The 19,558-nt window shown below is 45.3% G+C and overlaps 1 protein-coding gene across 4 annotated transcripts in view; it reads right to left on the bottom strand.

Moving 5' to 3' along the window:
• Positions 1 to 19,558, bottom strand: part of REEP1 (receptor accessory protein 1) — a 100,992-nt gene that overhangs the window by 13,436 nt on the left and 67,998 nt on the right. For all 4 annotated transcript variants that reach the window (XR_005372460.1, XM_038561532.1, XM_038561531.1 and 1 more), the window contains exons 5-6: positions 18,037 to 18,150; positions 1,528 to 1,705 (exon numbers count right to left, since the gene is read on the bottom strand). Coding sequence is in view for 3 of the 4 variants with exons in the window: in XM_038561532.1 (XP_038417460.1) it covers positions 1,528 to 1,705; positions 18,037 to 18,150 (292 nt within the window). In the remaining variant the exon portion in view is untranslated. The remainder of the gene's footprint in view (positions 1 to 1,527; positions 1,706 to 18,036; positions 18,151 to 19,558) is intronic.

Below are 19,558 nucleotides of genomic sequence, written 5' to 3'. Positions count from 1 at the left end.
CTCAGCAGTTTAATGCCTGCCTTCGGCCTAGAGCGTGATCCTGGGGTCCCAGGATCGGGTCCCACGTCAGGCTCTCTGCATGGAGCCTGCTTCTCCCTCTGCCTGTGTCTCTGCCTCTTTCTCTCTGTGCCTCTCTTGAATAAGTAAATAAAATCTTTTTAAAAAAAAAAGCCACAATATTCAAACCTGGGGCCAGGATAAAGTGGGATATTTGTCAGAAGGGAGGAAACTGATGGACATCTGCCCTGGGTGTGTGCTGTTCTCTCCCTGGCGGGGCATGTGAGTCATCATTCCTAGGGCAGCCATGGGGCCTCTTCTTTCCCACTCCTGTCCATGACCCCTCAAAGTCAGCTGGGGTCTTTGAGGCTTGGGGCCAAGATGCCCCCTGCAGGGTACACCTCATGGCACAGGGTCAGAGTCCAGGTGGCTGGCATGGCCCTGTTTCTATGTTTAAGAGCAGGGTAGCCACCAGACACATATCACAGCCACAAGCTTCAAGAGGGTGGTCCAATTCCCATCCATGAGGCTCACTTTTCCACCAAGGGTGAGCAACAGAAGTGGCAATCCAGAGCTATCTCCTTCCCCCCTTCACCATGAACCCAGCAGTGCTCAGCTCCTGAGAGCCAAGGTCTCCGAATCTTTCCAAGGAATGGTCTGGGAAGATGTGAGTCCTGGCCCAGGTCCCTACCCCCCCTAATCCATACCCGTGCCCTCTGTAAGCCTGAAACCCACCAATGGATCAGACACCAGTGGGTCACAAACATGACTGCACCTCCACACCACCACATATCTGGGTCTCATCCCAGACTTACCAGATCCTCTGGGGATGGGCTCAGGACTCTGCATGTTTAACAGGGTCCCCAAGCCGATCCTCATGCAAGCAACCTTATGTGAGGCATTTGACAACCAGAAGTAGACATTGGTGATAGAGGTGTGGTTTCCATAAAGCCATGGCCTCCGCAGGAATCAGACCTCAGAGCTAGTATGGCCCATGGCACATAGCGGCTGAGGGTTAGCATGGTGAATGGGGACTCAAGGATGGGAAGAAATGGTAGAGTGGGGAAAGAGGACAGGAAACATTTATGTAGGGCAAAGGGATCACAAGAGCCATAAGTCCTGGGTGGGTAGGAGGAGACATTCAGGTGCTCAAGACAGGGAAGCCCTCCTGGGAGTATAGGGTCAGACAAGAAGAGAACAAAGAAAGCTGCCTTGGTCCAGGTCCAGCTGTGCCTGTTGCCTCCAGGCTTGGTTCAGGCACCCCAACCATCCCCAAAACCTCAGATAATCAGATGGAGTAGATAAGGCCCTTTGGCGTGGGTGGCCTAATCCTGCCCTTGGTCAGAGTCCCCAGGCCAAGCCTCCCATCTGGGCCTGAGTGGTGCTCTGCTTCTCAGCTGGCCTGGCGTGATCTGATGGACATCTGTGTTGAGGGCAACTCCAGGTGACATGCCATGTGGTAGACTGGGCCGCTCTCAGCAAAAGCAAGGCCTGGAAACTGGAAAGGGGGAAAAGTGAAATGACACCTACCTGAGCTGCCAGCACTCTCAGAAGCACTTCTGGACATCTTCGGCTGGCCGTGTTTGCCACTGGCGCGCCCAGACCCCGGTGGTGGGGGGCTGGAGGGGGCAGGGGTACCATCACCCCTGATGGTGGTGAGGTCCTGCATGCTGAAGCTCCGGAGTCTCTCCGATAAGGCACCCTGTCCCTGGATACAACACAGGAGGGGGCACACATCAGGGGTCTGCCCCACAGACCACAGGCAGTTGTCGGCAACAGACACAACAAAGGCCAAGAGGGGTTCTGACAGTCAGCAAGGTGGAACTCAAGACCTGGAAGGACTCTGCAGAAGGGCAGATGCCTGGTGTACTTGCTGGAAGCACTGAGAGGGTCAAGGTCTGGAATATTCCAGGGCTTCCTGTGGGTCTCAACAATTGTTCCTCTGGCTCCTAGCTCCTTCGTCTCCTTCAGATGCCCACATCACATGATAAACTAGAGCCAGAGACAGACCCAGGGCCAAGGAAATGACTACTGCCTGCAGTTCCTGCTCTTGAGGAGTTGTTTGCTGCTTCTCTGGCTTTACATAAATAAAAATCCCTACATAGCCACATTTTGCTCAGTTCCCAGTACACAAGGATCTGGTCAGAAAGATCAAATCCTAATAATCTATGTGTTCAGTCCTTACTCTTTTCAAAGGAAATAAAATTCAGCCAGTATATTTTAAAATGTATGACAACAGCAATTTCTCTTATCTGTTCATGTTACTGTTTATGAGGCACATTTACTTCCACTCTCGCATTTGAGCTTCATAAAATACCCAAAAGGTAATGAATCAGGAAGGAAAAAAATGATACTAAGAAAAAAAAAAAAAACCCTGCTGACTATAACCACTTCATATTGAGAGAGCCACAGAATTCATCTCAGGGGAAAAATTGTTCTTTTGTTTAGGAAAGCAAGATCAATCCATTATACTTATGAAAGGGAAGGTCCTTGCTGTCTGGATGAGAGAATCTGTGTCAGAGTGAAAAGGATCAGAGTGCAGGCTCAGGGAGAGCTGCATTGCCTCAGGGGCACCTCAGGGGCTAGAGGGGGAGCTAGTGTTTGGGGAAGAAGGACTCTGAGAGGGGGCTAAGGGCTGGTCATAGACTGGGGTTATTGAGAACTGGGTTGGGATTTGAGCACAAGGAGACAGGCAAGTAAATAACCACCAAGCAAATAGATGAAGTTGGGCATCATCAGAAATACTGGAGGGTGTGCAGACTTCTCACAGGTACATGGGGCAGCAGGGGGTGAGGGAGGAGGTATTTTATTTGGATAATGAAGGCAAGAGTAGTCCTACAGGGCTGGAGGTCTTAGGGACAATAAGGCACAACAGATAGAACAGAACCAACAAAGCAGCACAAAATCAGTGGGAACAGCTAACAAGAGGGCTCTGGGTTAGGAGTGGAATTGATGAAACAAACAAGGAGCACAACAGCTTAGTAGGATGCCTTCGACATGATAGAGGGTTTGGAGGACTTTTTTCATTTTACTTAAGGGGGAGAAAAAAGCAATGAAAATGGCCAGCAAAGCAAAGCACAGCAGTTCACAGAAGTAACTAGTCAAAAAGCCAGTTAGATAAAGGAGTAAATGCAGAATGAGTTCATTAGAGGGAAGGGGGAAAACAAAAGGAGCTTGCAGACAGGTCTAGAAGAAATGTCAGAATAAAAACAAAGATGCATTAAAGTATGAAAAAGATCAGTGCTCAACCTACCAAAGATAAAGAACATCTCTAGGAAACTAACAGCAAAAAAGAAAATTATTTAAATAAACAAATATATACAATTAGAATTTTAAGTAAGAGATAATTGCCCTGGTGGCCTCGGACACCACTCTGCACGATGGCGGCCAAGGGGTTGGAGAGCTTACTTTCTAGACATTAACAACTGTGTGTGTGTGTGGTGTGTGTGTGGGGGTGTCTGTGCCACCAAAGCCAGGTGGGACTAGCTGCCCAGTATAATCCCCTCCAAAATCTATCAGCCAATGACCCACAATTATTTCATAGGGACTTAAGAGAAATGAGAGGACCATAGAACAAAAATGGATTCTGAAAAAAAGTAATTCAGTGTTAGGTTCACACCCAGGAAGACCACTTACTGGTTCGCTTTCCATCAACCTCCCGTTTGGTCACTTTTAAGAATTATTTATCAAGGACATTCTCTGGGCAAGACACTGAGCTAGGTGTTATTAGGAAACACCAAAAATACAGCTCAATTTTGGACAAAATGTAAATAGACAAATGCACAAATAACCACACAAAGGTGCCATATCAGAAACTACAGAAAGTGAAGATTAAGGGTTCTAGAGTCAGACCCAGAGTCAAATTACAGTCCTAGTACTAATAGCTGGATGACCTCAACCTCTCTCTGCCTCAATATTCATCTCTGCCAAGGAGCATCCACATGGTAAGATTAAGGTGAGAATTACATGAGATTATGCCCATATAATATCCATTATAAAGCCCAGTGTGTAGCAAGCATTCAAGAAATGCCAATTATGATGATGGTGAGGATGATGAGGATGGTGATGAATCCGGATAGTGATAATGGTGGTGATGATACTACTGCCTGAGACACACAGTTGCTGTTGAAATAAAAAATCACAAGAGCACATCCGGCCAGCAGGACAAGGAGGGGGCTTCATGACCTCAAACCCAAATAAATGGTCAAGGACTAATTCCATCAATGTGTCTGCCAGCCCCTGCAAATGCTCAGCAATGTATCTGAGAGCAAGCAGCAGCAGGCACCATACATGTGCTTTTCGGCAAAGCACTCAATTCCACTCACAGAAGCTAGCCAGCCTAGCTCCAATATCACTAGCATCATGAAGCTGGAAGTGGCAGAGGTTAGGAAAGAAAAAAGGAAAATAATAGCTCTGTATCAACACAGTCCTGACTCAGGGGTAATCATAGTGGCATGGATACAAGAATATTGAAACCAAATTAGCCTTTATCTGTCAAAACATTCTGAGATGGTTATAATTGATATGGCTCTCATTTGTAAACTTCTTAACCCATGCTTAGTCTCCTCTCAAAACTTCATTCCCATTCATGTTCCACAAACCCCAAATCCACCCTGTCACTTTGGCTCTGCTCTGGAGAACCTCCGTTTTATTATTCTGGGTACAACCAAGAGTTGTTCACTGGTACTCGCAAAGTTGGGTCCCCTGTTTTGGGAAAATAAATTCAGATCCCCTAAGTCTGTTAAAGCTTAATACCATCTTCTCCATAATTCAATGAGCCGCATTACTATATTAAAGCCTTTGAGAAGTCCTACAGTGTTTCAGGTTAATTTGCTATATCTCAAAAGAATTTTCCCACAGGGGTATATACTGTTAGTTGGCCATCCAAAAGTCATCCCAACCCCATTCTTGACATAATGGGAAAAAAACAAATTTCCCAATCTCCCTTGTAGTGATGGATAGCTATGGGATGCAACTCTGCCCAATGGAAGATAAGGGGAAATCTGCTAAGGGATTTCTGGGAAAGGTGTTTTTCTCTTCTTAAGAGAAGAAAGGCCTGATCCTGCTCCCTGTTTTCTGCCTCTGAGTGTGGTGGAACTGCCATTCTCGTGACTAGGAGACTCACAGAAACACCCACCCAGAGCCTTGACATCACTCACTAGAATAACTAGAGCACTCACTTACACCTAGATTCCTTGTAAATGATTTTCATCAATTTCAAGACATATATTTTTTCATCTCTGAAATGGGATGTGTTTTACAATTATTGTTGCCTTGACATCACTGTTATTGCCTACATATGAATGCATTTAGTTGTTATTGCCATGGCATGGACTGGACAACTGAGCTGAACTGAGTGTTCCATTCAGAAACCATTAAGAACCACCTGAAGAAGAAATGTGAGTCCAGGTTGTCTGAAACACATTCCACTGACACCTCTGGTAAGATCAAGAAAGTGACAGCATTTCTGAGTGGGTATCAGCAGCACAGATGAAAATCCCAGAGACAATAGCTCTGTATCACCAGTGCTCTGGAAGGCAGAGAGTGATACAGCATGGTCAAATGGCTGCTGATGAGCTCCACTGCAAAGTGATTCTGAAGAGTCAGACACAGAAAGTCAAGAATTGATGTTAGGAGACCTCAGTTTATTGCACTTATATGTTCCCTTTAATGTATGTACAAAAGTGACGCATAAAGATTCTATGTCTACACAATTCTAAGAGTCCTTTCAATAAGTAGAAGTTAACATTTTAAGCGCAAAAGCATTATGTCCTAATTTAATTGGCAATATTTTCTTCCTTAGTGGTATAGAAGATAACAATGTATCTTAGAAACCACAGCACTTTAGATTCAATGGAGTGTGCTTGCACTTCCAGGGAAGTTTTCTCTGACCATCTCTGCTCCCTGACATATGCTCTCAGTACAGTCTGTATTTCTTTGTAGCACTTCACACGATTGTATTTAACTTTAATGTTGTTTGTTGGTTTGTCTTTCCCCCTGGATCGCTTGTTTTATTTACTAGTGTAGCCTTGGTGTCTGCCACTCTATCTGATATATGCTGGGGGTCAAGGAGTTGAATAAATGAACTGGTGGCCATTTCCTGAGCAATCTCTTCAGTAAAGTGCCACAACCAGAAATCCGTACCTCCACCCCAGTGCACCGGCCAGGGGCCCAGACCTGAAGGAGTATCCTGTTGAGCAGGAACTTGAGCTCTGCCTTCAAGGAGTGTATGAGAAATGCCAGAGGGTTGAAGGGTGCCAAGGACAGAGGGTGCACATCTGAGAGGCCAGGCACACACAGGAAACTACATATGACCTAGCCTGGGAGGACGTGGGTAGGTGAAGATGGGGACCAGGTGGAAAAAGAAGTGTATTTCTTAGTCACCTGTCTGTCACTCAGAGCTGCCACTTCATTCCATGACAGAGGAGGTCTTTGCAGTTTTGTCTGCTAAGGAGATGGGAGTGTCAATTATACCATGTTAATGGACAAATGAACACATCTTTGAAAGTGCCTGCCAGAAGGTCACAGGTTTCTTTTAAATCAGCTGGACCAATGGAGGACAGGGACAGGAGTGAGACCTACTCTTCACTGCACGCTCTCTTTTGTGCTTTTAGAATTTTATACCATAAATGCATATTACCTTTAAGGAATCATTACCGTTTCATTTTTACAAACACAGCACTTTCCCAAGATCACCTTGAGGATCCCATTTTGTAAATACAGGGCTTGCATGATGCTGAAAAATGCCATCTAGATCAAAAAAGAATGACATGGAAACTATTTTAAATAATAATAATAATATTGACACCTGGGTGGCTCAGTGGTTGAACATCTGCCTTTGGCTCAGGACGTGATCCCAGAGTCCTGCGATCAAGTCCTATATCGGACTCCCCACAAGGAGCCTGCTTCTCCCTCTGCCTATGTTGCTGCCTCTCTCTCTGTGTCTCTCATGAATAAATAAAATCTTAAAAAATAATAATAATAAACAAATGAGAAAAGAGAAGGAAGAGGCAGTATATTTAGTCACTGTCCACTCAGAGAGCCTAGTCTCAACTCTGCTATGAAGGGCCTTGACTAAGTCGCCTTGGTCTTTCTCAGCCTTGCAAATTAAAGTATTTGAACAAGATTCCCTTCCAAGTGGAAAATTCTGAGTTCAAGAATCTATGACCCTCTTCTGTGGCCCATTATCTGGCTCTGACTACAATACCAAAATAAGGGTTTCTAGAATTATTTGAAAATCTCTAGAATAAATGTTGGGTCTCCCATGGTAACTCTGATGGAGGAGTAGTTTCCAGTGTGTGCGTGTGTGTGTGTGTGTGTGTGTGTGTGTGTTTAAATTCCTGCATTGATGTCCTCCCCAGCCAACACTCAGCTTGGAATGTGAGACATAAGAAAAGCTAAGAATGCTGGGGCCCTTTCATGAACCAAGGTCAGCCTACTTCAGGTACATCTGAGCCAGTCCCTGGGCCTGTCATACCATATGTCAGTACCATCCTTACCAGCCCACCTCTGGAAGACCCTCTCCATAGCCTATCATCATGGCATTGGAAAGGGAGATATACTCGGCCTTCCATGACAACAAATCTCTTACTTACTTATAATCTGTTGTACTCTTTAGCTCTTCATTCCCTATGCTGTGATAAGTGTGTCTGTCTAGTTTTGTTATTGTTGCTTCTTTACATGTTATTTAACAAACCCACCTCGCTGCTTTCTGTGTACATCAACACAACATGTCCTGGTGGTTCTTCCAGTGGTGCTCCTAGAAGCCCCAGAAATCCCACAGAAGTGCCTTGGAACAAGGGAGGGTAATCCATTTCTGATTATTTAATTTTTTTTTTTCTAGCTAAAACTCTTAGAAAATTAGACTTCAAGAAATAAGTTGTATCACTGACCTATCAATCTGAGATCTTTTTTTTTTTCAATCTGAGATCTTTAATTTTCTCCCTCAACTGGTAAGAAATGAGAAAGCCACTCAGCCAACACACACCAAATTCTGTATGTTTTGATGTTTTTCTTTTCTAAAATTATTACTTTGTTTAAGTAAACTCTATCCCTAACGTGGTGGGGCTCAAACTCTCGACTCTGAGATCAAGAGTTACCCTTGATCTACTGCTCTACTGACTGAGCCAGCCAAGTACTCCTTTTGATGTTTTTCTTAGGGGCGGGGGTATGTTCTTGGAAAATCCAGACCTTTAATAATCTGGTATTCCAAGCAAAACAATTTACCACTAATAGGATGCCTGCCATTAGGGCCCACAGAGCCCAGATTCAGCATAGCAGCTAAGCTTGGCTGCAAGCCCTTGATGAGGTCCTCTTTTCCAGAGGAACACACCAAGTCACAGGGGAAGGCTCCAGCAGAGCCTTCCCAGGTACCGAATGCCTATAACTAATGACAAAGAAAATAAAGACAACAGGTTTTAGTGAGTCAAACAATTGATAACAAAGCCACCAGCATAACCACATTTCCCACTGGTAATTCAAAAAGAGTTAATGCTTCCTTCTAGAAGGGTACCCACTCGCTAACACAGTTAACCTCTATAGCTACACATGCTCCACATCAATGGCAAGCAGGATAATAATCATGCTGGATAAAGATGAGGGGCCTTGGTTTTGACATAACATTAGATTGACAAAGAAGAAAGAAAGACGATTTCTCCCAAAACAGCATCAATCATCAAATTCAACTCATTCTTCGGGCATTAAACAAAGAAAAACTCAAGTAAGTTAATCACATGTTAGATGCTACTGAATTAACACAAAAAAGAGGCTCTGGAAGGACACTGAAGTGGGACTGGCTCTGGGATTAACACACACGTACACACACAGGTGTCGGTAGGAGAAACACCTGGTTCGGATCCAGACCACAGGCTGGTGGGCAGAGGTGGGGGCTGGCCTCTCTACCCGACTGGATCAGTTTGGAGTTAGTCACACCTCTCAACGGGGTTACCTGCCCTTCTCTGAGGTCCAAAGAGGAGACAAAATGAAAGAGTCGAGCCACCTGACAAAGGGGAAAAGAAAAAAAAAAAAAGCCATGGGCACCAAGCCTATAAAACAGGGTTGAAGGGAGCCATGCTGTCTTCACCTAGGACACTCCTCACTCACTTGCTCACTCACTCACTCCTTTCTTCCTTCCTCCATTCGCAGTGGGTGCAGAGGGAGTGTTTACAAAGCTCTGTGTGAAGCCTCACAGGGGAACAAAGATGAATATGAAACACGATACCCAATTCCTACTCCCAAGGAGCTCGCAGTCAGCGGCATCTAGACACAATGCACACAAGGCAGCAAATGACAAAGATGACACAACGTGGGGCCGATCTTCAGAGGAGGGAGAATGTCAGCCAGCTGCCCTCTCATCTGGGGGAGGTATCATGCAAGAGCTCAAACTTGAGTGAAGCCAGGGCTGCATCATCAAATAGAAAAGGGAAAATACTGTGGCCTGGCCTTCTGAGTCAAGACTGCATCCTGGGGATAGGGTTTCGGGGTCACCAGGAAGGACTCTCCACACACAGCTGATGTCTCTGTCCTCTTATGTAGAAGTCCACCACCGAGTCCCAGATGTGAAACTTTGCCCCTTGTCCAAGCTTTCTCCGTGGAGAGCAAAGGCCCTGTGGGAAGGTTAATATGGTAGGGAATCTATCTTCCTGGGTGGGGAGGGACATTGCTAATAGACTGTGAGAGGGAGAAAGGACTAGGGTGGAGGGGGCAGGCATCCACAAGACAGATTTGTTTTGCTGTTAGTGAGCAGTGGAGCTACAGTTATATTTGCAAATATGCCCCCATTATCACGTGATAAAGCTTTAAAGGAACTAGATCTTATGGTAACATGTATTTGTGATGCATACTCCTTCAACTTAGTGTGTACCACATCCTGCATTTATGTGTTGTCCCAGCCTTGCCTCAGGACAAAGAAGGAACCTGCCTTGGTGCCCTGGGCTGGCTGCCTTTTGCATATTAATGCACTTTCTTAATTCCAAGGGACATCTGATGTAAAATGGTCACAAGAGCAAGCAGACAACCTTAGAAGTACCTGGGGCTGTGATTGGCCCTGAAATTCTCAGAAGCAGACAATCATCCCTCAGGTACTGGCCTGGCTTCTCAGGGCCTGGTGATGTAACCCAAGCACATAATGGTCAGGAAGTGTCAAGTGTCAGCCCAGCATGGGGTGATGGTGGTTTGGGGAGAGGGCCTGGGGTTGTTTGGAGTGATGCAGGGTACACAGGACTGGGAACCAGCAAGTTCACTCTGAACCCAACTTGACAACTAACAGCTGCATAACCCTGGGTGAGCCACTCAACTTCTGGGTCTCAATGTCCACTCCTGTGAAGTAAGGGGTTACAAAGACGGCTTCTAAGGCTCCTGCCTGCTCTGGGACCCACAAGTTTGACATTCCTTCTCTCTTGGGGGAGGGCAGGTGCTCACAGTTACAAGCTGACCCCAGGGATCCACCCACCCGGGGGCTGAAAAGGAGGAGGAAACAACTGTATGGAAAGTCAGGCAGAGAGCAATGAGGGACCTGAACCTGAGGGCTGGAGGGTGGCCTTCCCAGGGAGACCCAGCACAGGCAAAGTGGACTGGGACCAGAGCACAGGCAGTACTAGGTACTGTCCTCACACTACCACATCACAGAGAAAAGAAGGGAAGAGAGTCTAGATCCACATGAGAGGGAAACTCAGCTTCCTATCCGGAAGAGTCTGAACTGTAAATAGCTTCCCAAAGTCAGTATCTGGCATTTCTTTTATTCTGCTCAACAGAATAACGATCAGCCTCAGAGATCAAACCAACATACAGGAGAAGTGAGTAATAGGCAACCTTTATTAAGCATTTAGTATGACTTCTGCATTCTGTGAAGACTTTAGGCACACCATCTCATGAGTGACAGGGACTATGGTTATGTCCACTTTGCAGGTGAAGAAGCTGAAGTTCACAGGGGTGCAGCAGTAAGTGTGGGAGCCGTTTTTTTTTTTAATGGAGATTATTTATATATTTTTTATTTATGAGACAGAGAGAGAGAGAGAGAGAGAGAGAGAGGCAGAGACACAGGCAGAGGGAGAAGCAAGCTCCATGCTGGGATCCCCACACGGGACTTGGTCCCGGGACTCCAGGATCGTGCCCTGGGCCAAAGGCAGGCGCTAAACTGCTGAGCCACCCAGGGATCCCCAGAGCTGGGGTTTTTAATCTACCTCTGCTTACCTCCAAAGCCCACCTGTGATGCTAAATGTTGCTCTATTAGCTGACACAGCTAAAAATATGCACGACAGTCCTTCATTCCTTTAATATTGACTGGGCACCTACTAGGGATGCAGATAAGACATGAAATATAACGATCACAGCAGACTGCCATGTGGGACCCAAGAAGCAGGAGAATAGTTCCACCTGGAATCAGAAGAGGTTTCCATGGAGAAGGTGGCATTTGACCTTGAAAGGTGGTCAGGATTTCAAACAGGTGGCAACAGGGGCAGATGAAGGACCAACAGGAGCTGAGGCAGGAAAAGAGAAAAGTCTAGAAATAGCACACAGAGTTGCTATTTCTAGAACAGCACAGAAGGTGGTGCTGTGACTGCAGTACAAGAGGAGCTAGAAAGGTAAGGAGAGACAAGACAAGGCTGAAAAGCTGGGATCACAGCTCAAACTGGATGAGAGAGGAGCAGTGAATACATGAGTGTCTACTGCACTAGTCCTAGCCGAAAGGAAGGGGGTGGGGAAGAAGGCCTGGAAAAAGGGAAAGAATGTCAAATGCGCACAACTTGAAGAGTAAGCGAGAAGAAGGAAGAACCTCAAAGATGACTGAGATCTGGTTCCTGGAGGCCTGAGGGGGTGAATGGTGACTTCATTGTCATCAGACAGATGGGACACAAGATGAGGGGCAGATTCAGAGTTAGGAAACATTAGCTGTACCAAGGAAACAAGAGGAGGAGAAGTTCAGTGGAAGGCAGAGAAGCCGATCTGAGAACCAGGACATCAGAGGACAGCTAGCTGAAGGTGAAGGAAAGGATGAAATGATCCTGGGAAGGAAAGGGAAATGAGGTGGGGCTCTGGAGAAATTCCACCCAACACTGCAGGGAGGGTGGTGGGTGAGGGGAGAAGGAAGGGAGCAAGCAGAAGAGGAGAGTCAGGGAGGAGGAGGTGACCAAGAAGGTGCCACATCGCCACAGCCAAGAAACAGCTCTTTCTGCTCACAGGTGATCTTAAAAAATGCCTTCTCAGACCTCCTAGGTTCCACCAGCCTCCTTTCAGAAACCAGGTAAGCAGGTGGGCTTCTCTCTTCTCACTTAGACCCTTGATGCATCTAGCTACATATAACCTCCACAGGTAAACTTGGAACAGAAGGGGCAAGAGACATCTGCGTGAGCCCCCAGTTCTTCTTCTGACTGGTGGCTCTGCAGCTTGTTTTCCTCTGCCTAAACATCTACCAGGTGCACAGAGGTGAGGTAGCTGTCCTGGTAGAAACACAGGAGGAAAGGAATCCAGAAAGATGGAGTGTTGCGGACAAAGGTGGCAGACCTGCACTGGCAGGAAGTCTTGGGTGATTCTGCATCAACAAGTTGCAGAAAGCTTAGCTTGGGTGCAAGTCGATTTGTTTGGGAGACGTAGAGGGTAGGCAATACTTCCAAACTTTTTCAGCAGGTTGTCCATAATAGTTTAGATAATCTTGGTGTTTAAAACTGGTTGCCGTAGTGAATTCTAAATATTAATTTTATGTCACACGCTCCTTGACTAAAATGGAAGAAAGAAGGCTAACTTCACCTAACCTAGCACAATAGTTGGTTAATGTTCCTCAGCTACTTGGATGGAGAGACACGAGGTGTGACTGTGAAGTGAGACACAGGGACGTGGAAGGGAAAGCAGTCTTTTCTTCTTCCTTGGAAATACTTTCTGAGCATGAGTCCATACAGAGAAGTTTTATAAGAGGGAAATGAATACCTTCCCTCTGATGAATTATAAACACATCGTTTACAACTAATCAGTACACAATAGGCAGCTAGAAAAACAACAAACCAAAGGCAAAGGCAAACAACTCCAGTCTGGCCAGAACCCCAAGTCACTAGTCTTACAAACTTCTGGGAATGAGCTTCTGATTCCAAAAATAGTTTCACAGTGGTTTGAAAGCAGAATTTATTTCAAGCAAGAGGTTTAGATAAAGCAGTGATGGATAAAAGATAAAGATAAGGAATTAAAGATAGAGGAACTTTTAAAAAACTATGCAAACTGTTTTGTAGAGTTTTATTTCAAGGCAAAATTGAGTGGGAATTTAAATAATGAGTGGGAAAACACCAGGATTTGTCTCTCTGTGGCTTGTTCCCAGCTGTTAAAATGCTAGGGCTATAACCAAGGTTTGGCTATACTCTGGTGGGTGCTGACCACACCATAAGGTAGAGTGCCTGAGTTTTGACTGGCAAATTGGGGAAAATGGAGTCATGGTGTGAAAGTGGGGCTGGACCAGGGAAGAAGATGGAGAAAAGAAAGCGACACCATGGGTGACACTATAAGCTGCATTTCTATTTCCCTATTTTTGCTGATCAACCTCACATACAGAGGCCCCAAAGTGCTGAGTGGGTAAAGGAGGGGTCCTGTCAAAGCTAGGGCACTGCAGGTGAAGGGGTGAAAATAAGGCAAAGATAACCCAAGAGGTTTCAGAGAGGACTTGGGCAGTGCTGCCCAAAAAAACAAAAAACAAAAAAAAACTCTGTGATGTTGGAAACGTTCTGTATCTGTGCCAGCCACCTGCTATACTATGGCTGCTGAGTACTGGAAATACAACTGGTATGACTGAGGAACTGAATTTTACACTAACTTACTTTTAACTAATTCATATAAATAACCACTTGAACAGAGCAGGACTAGAGAATCAAAAAAGTTTATTCTTCGGATCAATCAACAAGGTTTGATGAGTAGCTATGAGTGTAGAACACTAAACAAGTAGGTACTGTTAGGTTCTTTATTCTGTGTGTTTTTTTTTTTTTTCTAAGCAAGAAACAAAGGATAAGAATCTAGAGACCCTCACCTCCAGAAGCTAACAATATAATAGGAAATATTAGATTTGAGGGAGAAAAGCCCATACACAATCTGGGGCAGAAGAATCCCGAATCCATTGAATGCCAACACTACTTGGAGCAGTGTCTTAACCAGATGACTTACCAATGATATTGGTTCCAGTGGAACTGTTCTAGGGATAGGATCTCTAGAGGGAGTAAAATAACATTATTTTCCAAGTTATGAGACAAGTAAAAAGCAAGGTTGGTTTACCAGGCCTAAGAACTGGGCAGGTGGAAGAGACCTAATATATGCTTCCAAGCTCAAGAGCCATAGGGTGCCATGGACACTTCAGTTTTCAAACTTTTGATCAATTGTTTTTCTCACATGGTTTCTTTTGTGTGAGGATGTGCTTCGCTTATTCTAGAGCATCATTTTTAAAAAGAGAGAGAGACTTCCAATTCTAGTCTTCAAAAAACCTGGGGCCCAATTTTCCCACTAGGTGGAATTACTGGCTAGAAAACACCCAATATCCAGGTGCAGAGCCAACTCGGAGACAAGGGACATTTAGACAGATGGTCCTAGAGAAGGGTGTCCTCAGGAAGGAGACAGAGCAGTTTTCATAGAAAGAAAAGATGCATCGACACTTCCAGAGAGAAGGATTAGACCTTGGGGAAAAGTGGGAGTGGGATAGAGGTTAGTAGGCCTGGGGAGGAATTTCCCATGTGTAATTGTGTTGTTTTTGTTTTTCTAGTTCTAAGATAAAACAATGTTAACATTAATAACAACTTACATTGGTACAATATGGTGCACAAAGTTTCTTCACTTTTCTTGATGATGCAAAAATCCTGCAAACCTTAATTTTTGTTGTTGTTTTTTTGTTTTGTGTTGTTTTTAGGGACAGGGCTCAGGACTCAATATTACAAGAAAATAAAGGATTAACTCAAAGTGTGGCTGCATTAGGTTGTACACCTGAAACTAATATAATTTTACATGTCGATTATACTTCAATTAAAAAAAAAGGAAAGAAAAAATATAACCAAGAGATCTCTTAAATTCTATACTTCCTTTCTGGGAGGCTTTAAAGGATGGAAAAAAGAACAGAAGACAGGGGAGCAGTGACCCCTCATCCAAGCACCTGACCCCTAATATGTCTGAAGTAAGAGATAGTCTCTCAGTTGCCTCACACTCTCTTGTGGGTCCATTTAGCTAAATGCAGTAGATATTTAGAGTTAGAACCAATTTGTGAGTTGAGGGTGTTTTTTTGGGAGGAGAGAGGCAAGGTACAAGAGTTGTAAAATGGAGCTATGAGTAGGGTGACCCTAATTCCTGGTTTGCTTGGGACAGGCCTCATACCTATTCCTGGTATAATTATTCCAGCACCCCTTTCACTTTCAGATGTTCTGGTTTGGACATTAAAGTATAGTCATGGGGGATTTGCCAGGATGCTGGGGTTTTTTTCCCCCCTACAAAACTGCTCTATTCCCCCGGGGGAATCACCAAGGTTGTTCAGGGCTCGGCTGGGTGCAGTGCACTGTGCTAGGCTCTCTGGAGCATTACAGAGAGGGAGAAAAATTTGTATTCCCACCATAGTATTCCCCAATTGGCATGAAGTTTTAAGGAAATGAAACACACACACACACCCCACTTTCTCATTCTCAAGGTTAATGCTTCTAAGAAGCTAAGTCCGCATCCCAGGAATGTAAGTGAAGTGCTCTAACCCTAATCACCTGGGCACTTCTGGTTCTGGATGGGGCCTGAGGCAACGACCTGTACAGAGCTGGCTGCTTAAGAATCATCTGGAGAACTTGTTAAAAATAGAGATTGGGCCTACTGCCTGAGATTCTGAATCAGCACATCTGAGAATCTATTAAAAAATGAAAACAAAGCTTCCCAGGTGGTTTGGACATGAAAGCCAGATTTGGAGTCACTGGTGAGTCATCATCCCTTGACCGCTGCCTGAAGTGATCTGCTGTTGCTGTGGAAACCACTGATTTACCCCTCAGCCAGACTGGATTTTACTTTTTTTTTTTTTTTTTTTTTTTAATACACATCTGTTTCAAAAATAGAGGGCATTATTTTTGGAAGAGAAGTTGTGTTTCTCTCTCAAGATATATCAAGAGAGGGAAAGCAAAGCCCCCAAAAGGCAAAAAGTTTTCTCATTTGAAACCAGATTCAACAGGAAGGGGGCACCCCTCACTATTGTAGCACAACTAGAAAGAACTAATGAGCGGTTATTTCCTGAGGCAAAGTTTCAGACTGTCTAGAGCTTCCTTCATGTTTGGTTGTTGTAGGGTGCCTGGCTAGAGGCCTAGGCTCACAGGCTTCCCCGGGTGGTCTGAGGGGCTGGCGGTGGCTGGCCAAGATGGTATCAAGACTCTGGAGGCTCCAGCTTGAGGCAGACCTGGAAAAGGATGGCCCTACAGAATTACTGTCAGAATAACATTTACACACATGCTGCTGTATGGCCAGGGGACCCACACTGAGCCACCCTGATAAATACCCATCTTCCTTCAGGCTTCAGAAGCAGAGGAGATGGGGTGGAGAGAGGGGCAGAGAGGAGGTTTCTGTAGCTCTATGTTGCAAACTTCACCTGATGAATTAACAATTTAGCAATTTTGAGTTCTCTTATCTTTCACCTTAAAAATAAAAGCACAAAATGGTTACATCTCAAATAGAAGGATCTTGATATTCACTGCTCTTTGTAAATCCTGATACATCTCCTTGGGATACCAAAGTGGAATGTCTCCTCTAAAGATACTCACTGGGATCTATCATTTTGCCAGCAGCTATTGGACTAAGGGGGACACCTCATTACAGTTCTGTATTATAGAAGGAGCTGGTCCTTCTCTGATTAGGAATCATTCCCTTTTGGTTTTCCTTCTCTCTCTCCCAGCCTTTGTATGCAGAACTCCTTGACTTCTGGTGGACAGTACTTTTCAAACAAACACTCAGCCCCAAGTGGTAAGTCTGTCTTCCAGAAATGCTCCTAATGTGCTTCTCTTGGTTCAGGACACAGAAACTCAGCTTGGTCCCCTGACCCAGCTGGCTGTGAACATGCTCCATCCCACCATCCACTCAGAGCTCATGGAGCACCAAGGTCAGTATCCTCTTCCAAAGCCTTTCACAACTCTGCCTCCCTTGCCCTCAGTCATCACCTAGGGACATAAGGCTTCCCTTTGATCATACAACTCACCTCCCAGTTTGTCTGCCCAAACATTGGCATAACTGCCTCTCTTCCACCCCTTGCTGAATATAGACCCCTCCTCTACATTTGGGCTGAGGGTAAAGGGTGTAAGCAGGAAACACAAGGCAATCTGCTGAATTTACTCCAGGGGGAAATACTACCAATTTAATATTTCAGGGCTGAGCACATAATGAGAAACTGAAGCAATAAGGTGAATGTGATATGAGAAGAAGCTAGGAAGGACTACAGAGGACATGAATGGGGCTGGATGGAAAAGAGAAGGAAGTGATGTCTACATCACAATGTCCTGCACGACCAGTGTTTACTTCAAACCTCCTCCAGGTCTCATTGCCACTGCTATACACATCCTCCTCCTCCGTGTCTGAACCACTCACCTCCTCTGGTACCCTGGGTTCCTCCCCGGGGTCTGCTGGGCCACATGAGCGTGGGGCCACTCACTCACTCAGGTAGTCTCCCCACCTGATTATTTTGAGTTCAGGTGTCTTTCCCAGTGCACCCTGGGAAATTGCAGAGAAGAGCTTACTCTCTTCCTTTTCTTTCCTCTTTCTCCCAAGTTTAAGCTTCAAGTAATTCAGAGGTTCTTAATTTGGGATATATAATGAGTTTCAGGTGCTCTGGGAACCTCTTAAATATTGCACACATTGTTTGTGCGTATATGCATGTGTGTGCCTGTGCACGATTTTCTGGGGGCAAGAGTCACCAATTTCTCCATCCAATTTTCAAAGGGAACCTCCCCCAAATGAGGAACCCCTGACTGGTCCTGAGACTGTCCTGTGCTAGCTGCATGGGTGACGAAGGAGCAGGGCAGGCTGGAGGGGAGATGCTCAAGTGGCTGTGGTGCTCAGGGTCCCACACAGTACCTTGGAAGCAGCCATCACCGCTGCTGTGGCTGCCACATTCAAGCCCCGCTTCCCGAAGTGCACAAGGGCATCGTAACTTCGGTCTTTTGCTTGGACCAGGCAATCATCGATTTCCTGTTGAAGGTAAAACAGAGACACACTGAGTTGGAAGGCTCAAATAAATCTCTGTTCTTTCTCCCCCCAGAGCACTGGGCTTGGCAGCTTGCCCAATCATGGATTCTCACTGGGACTGAAAAGTCATAGGCACTTTGGGGGGTGTGTTTGAGGGGAAGGTAGCCAGGAGGAGGGAAGAAAACAGAAGAGATAGACAGAAGTGAAAGAGGAATTTTGAAAAAACAGCAACTTACTGATCCAAGAAGGTTTTTTCGAGCAATACCCTAGGATTGTTCCTAAAGTCCTCTAGCCTTCCAGGAAGGCTCCAAGGGTCCTGAATGTGGACCATCCTGCCATTCTACACACAGCCACTCTATAAGACAATGAAGGAACTGAAGGGGGAGAGAATGCCAAGAATGGAACATCTAACCTCAGACCTCAGACTGGCTGTCAGGTCTCGGCAAGTGTTTAGCCTTCTGCAAAATGAGGACTGTGACAGTACCTAACTCATGGAGCACAGTGAGGATTACATGAGATCATTCCAGTAAAGCATCTAACACAGTGGCTAGTTTCAATAAGTGAGAACCACTGCCAACCTCTTATCTCAAAGGGGTCAGGTCCTTGCAGCTCTGAAATTCTTCTATTCTGTAGCTTTTTCATACTATATCCAAATACCTCCCCATGTAGGTATCAAGGGGGAGAAATGAGGACACAGAAAGAGATGAGTGCTATTTTTGTTGATAAGAGAGATCATTTTACAGATAATGAAATAAAAGCAAAATGAGAAGTCATTCAGAATCATCTCCAGGGTCAGGGGAAGGTTGGAAAGAGGGTTGAAGTCTCTCCCCCAGGGACAAAAATAGTGGTTTACTTCAAATTTGCATCAACTCTGGCTTATTTTTTCATTTGTTTGATTTGGTTTGTTTTGTTGTCACCATTTAAGGAACAGCTGTTTTGGGGTGTCTGGGTGGCTCAGTTGGTAAAGCGTCTGCCTTTGGCTCAGGTCATGATCCCAGGGTCCTGGAATCAAGTCCCACATCAGGCTCCCTGATCAGTAGGGAGTCTGCTTCTCCCTCTCCCTCTGTCTGCCGCTCTCCCGTTCATGTTCTCTCTCTCTCTCTTTTAAAGAACAGCTGTTTTGTACATCATAGTAGCTCATTTCAGAGTTTAGTAATACAATGACACTTGGTCTTGGTCTCATTTGAAGTTTGGCATATCAGTGCATTTCCTTTTTGAGGAATCAAGTGGGACAGTCGACCCCCGTGCATTCCTTGTTTAAGGCTTCCACAACAAGTCACCACACTAAGTTTTCATTGTGACCCCTGACTGACTCTGGTGGGATTCTTGGCAGCTCTTAAGAGCCAGTCTCCTTGACTTCAATGGAAATGACACTGATGGCTTCAGGGTAAACCCAGCATCTGGAGAAAGG

The sequence above is a fragment of the Canis lupus genome, chromosome 17 (assembly GCF_011100685.1).
Source record: "Canis lupus familiaris isolate Mischka breed German Shepherd chromosome 17, alternate assembly UU_Cfam_GSD_1.0, whole genome shotgun sequence".
Lineage (NCBI taxonomy): Eukaryota > Metazoa > Chordata > Mammalia > Carnivora > Canidae > Canis > Canis lupus.
Note: the sequence above shows the minus strand (reverse complement) of the source record. Positions and strands in the feature narration are given on the sequence as shown.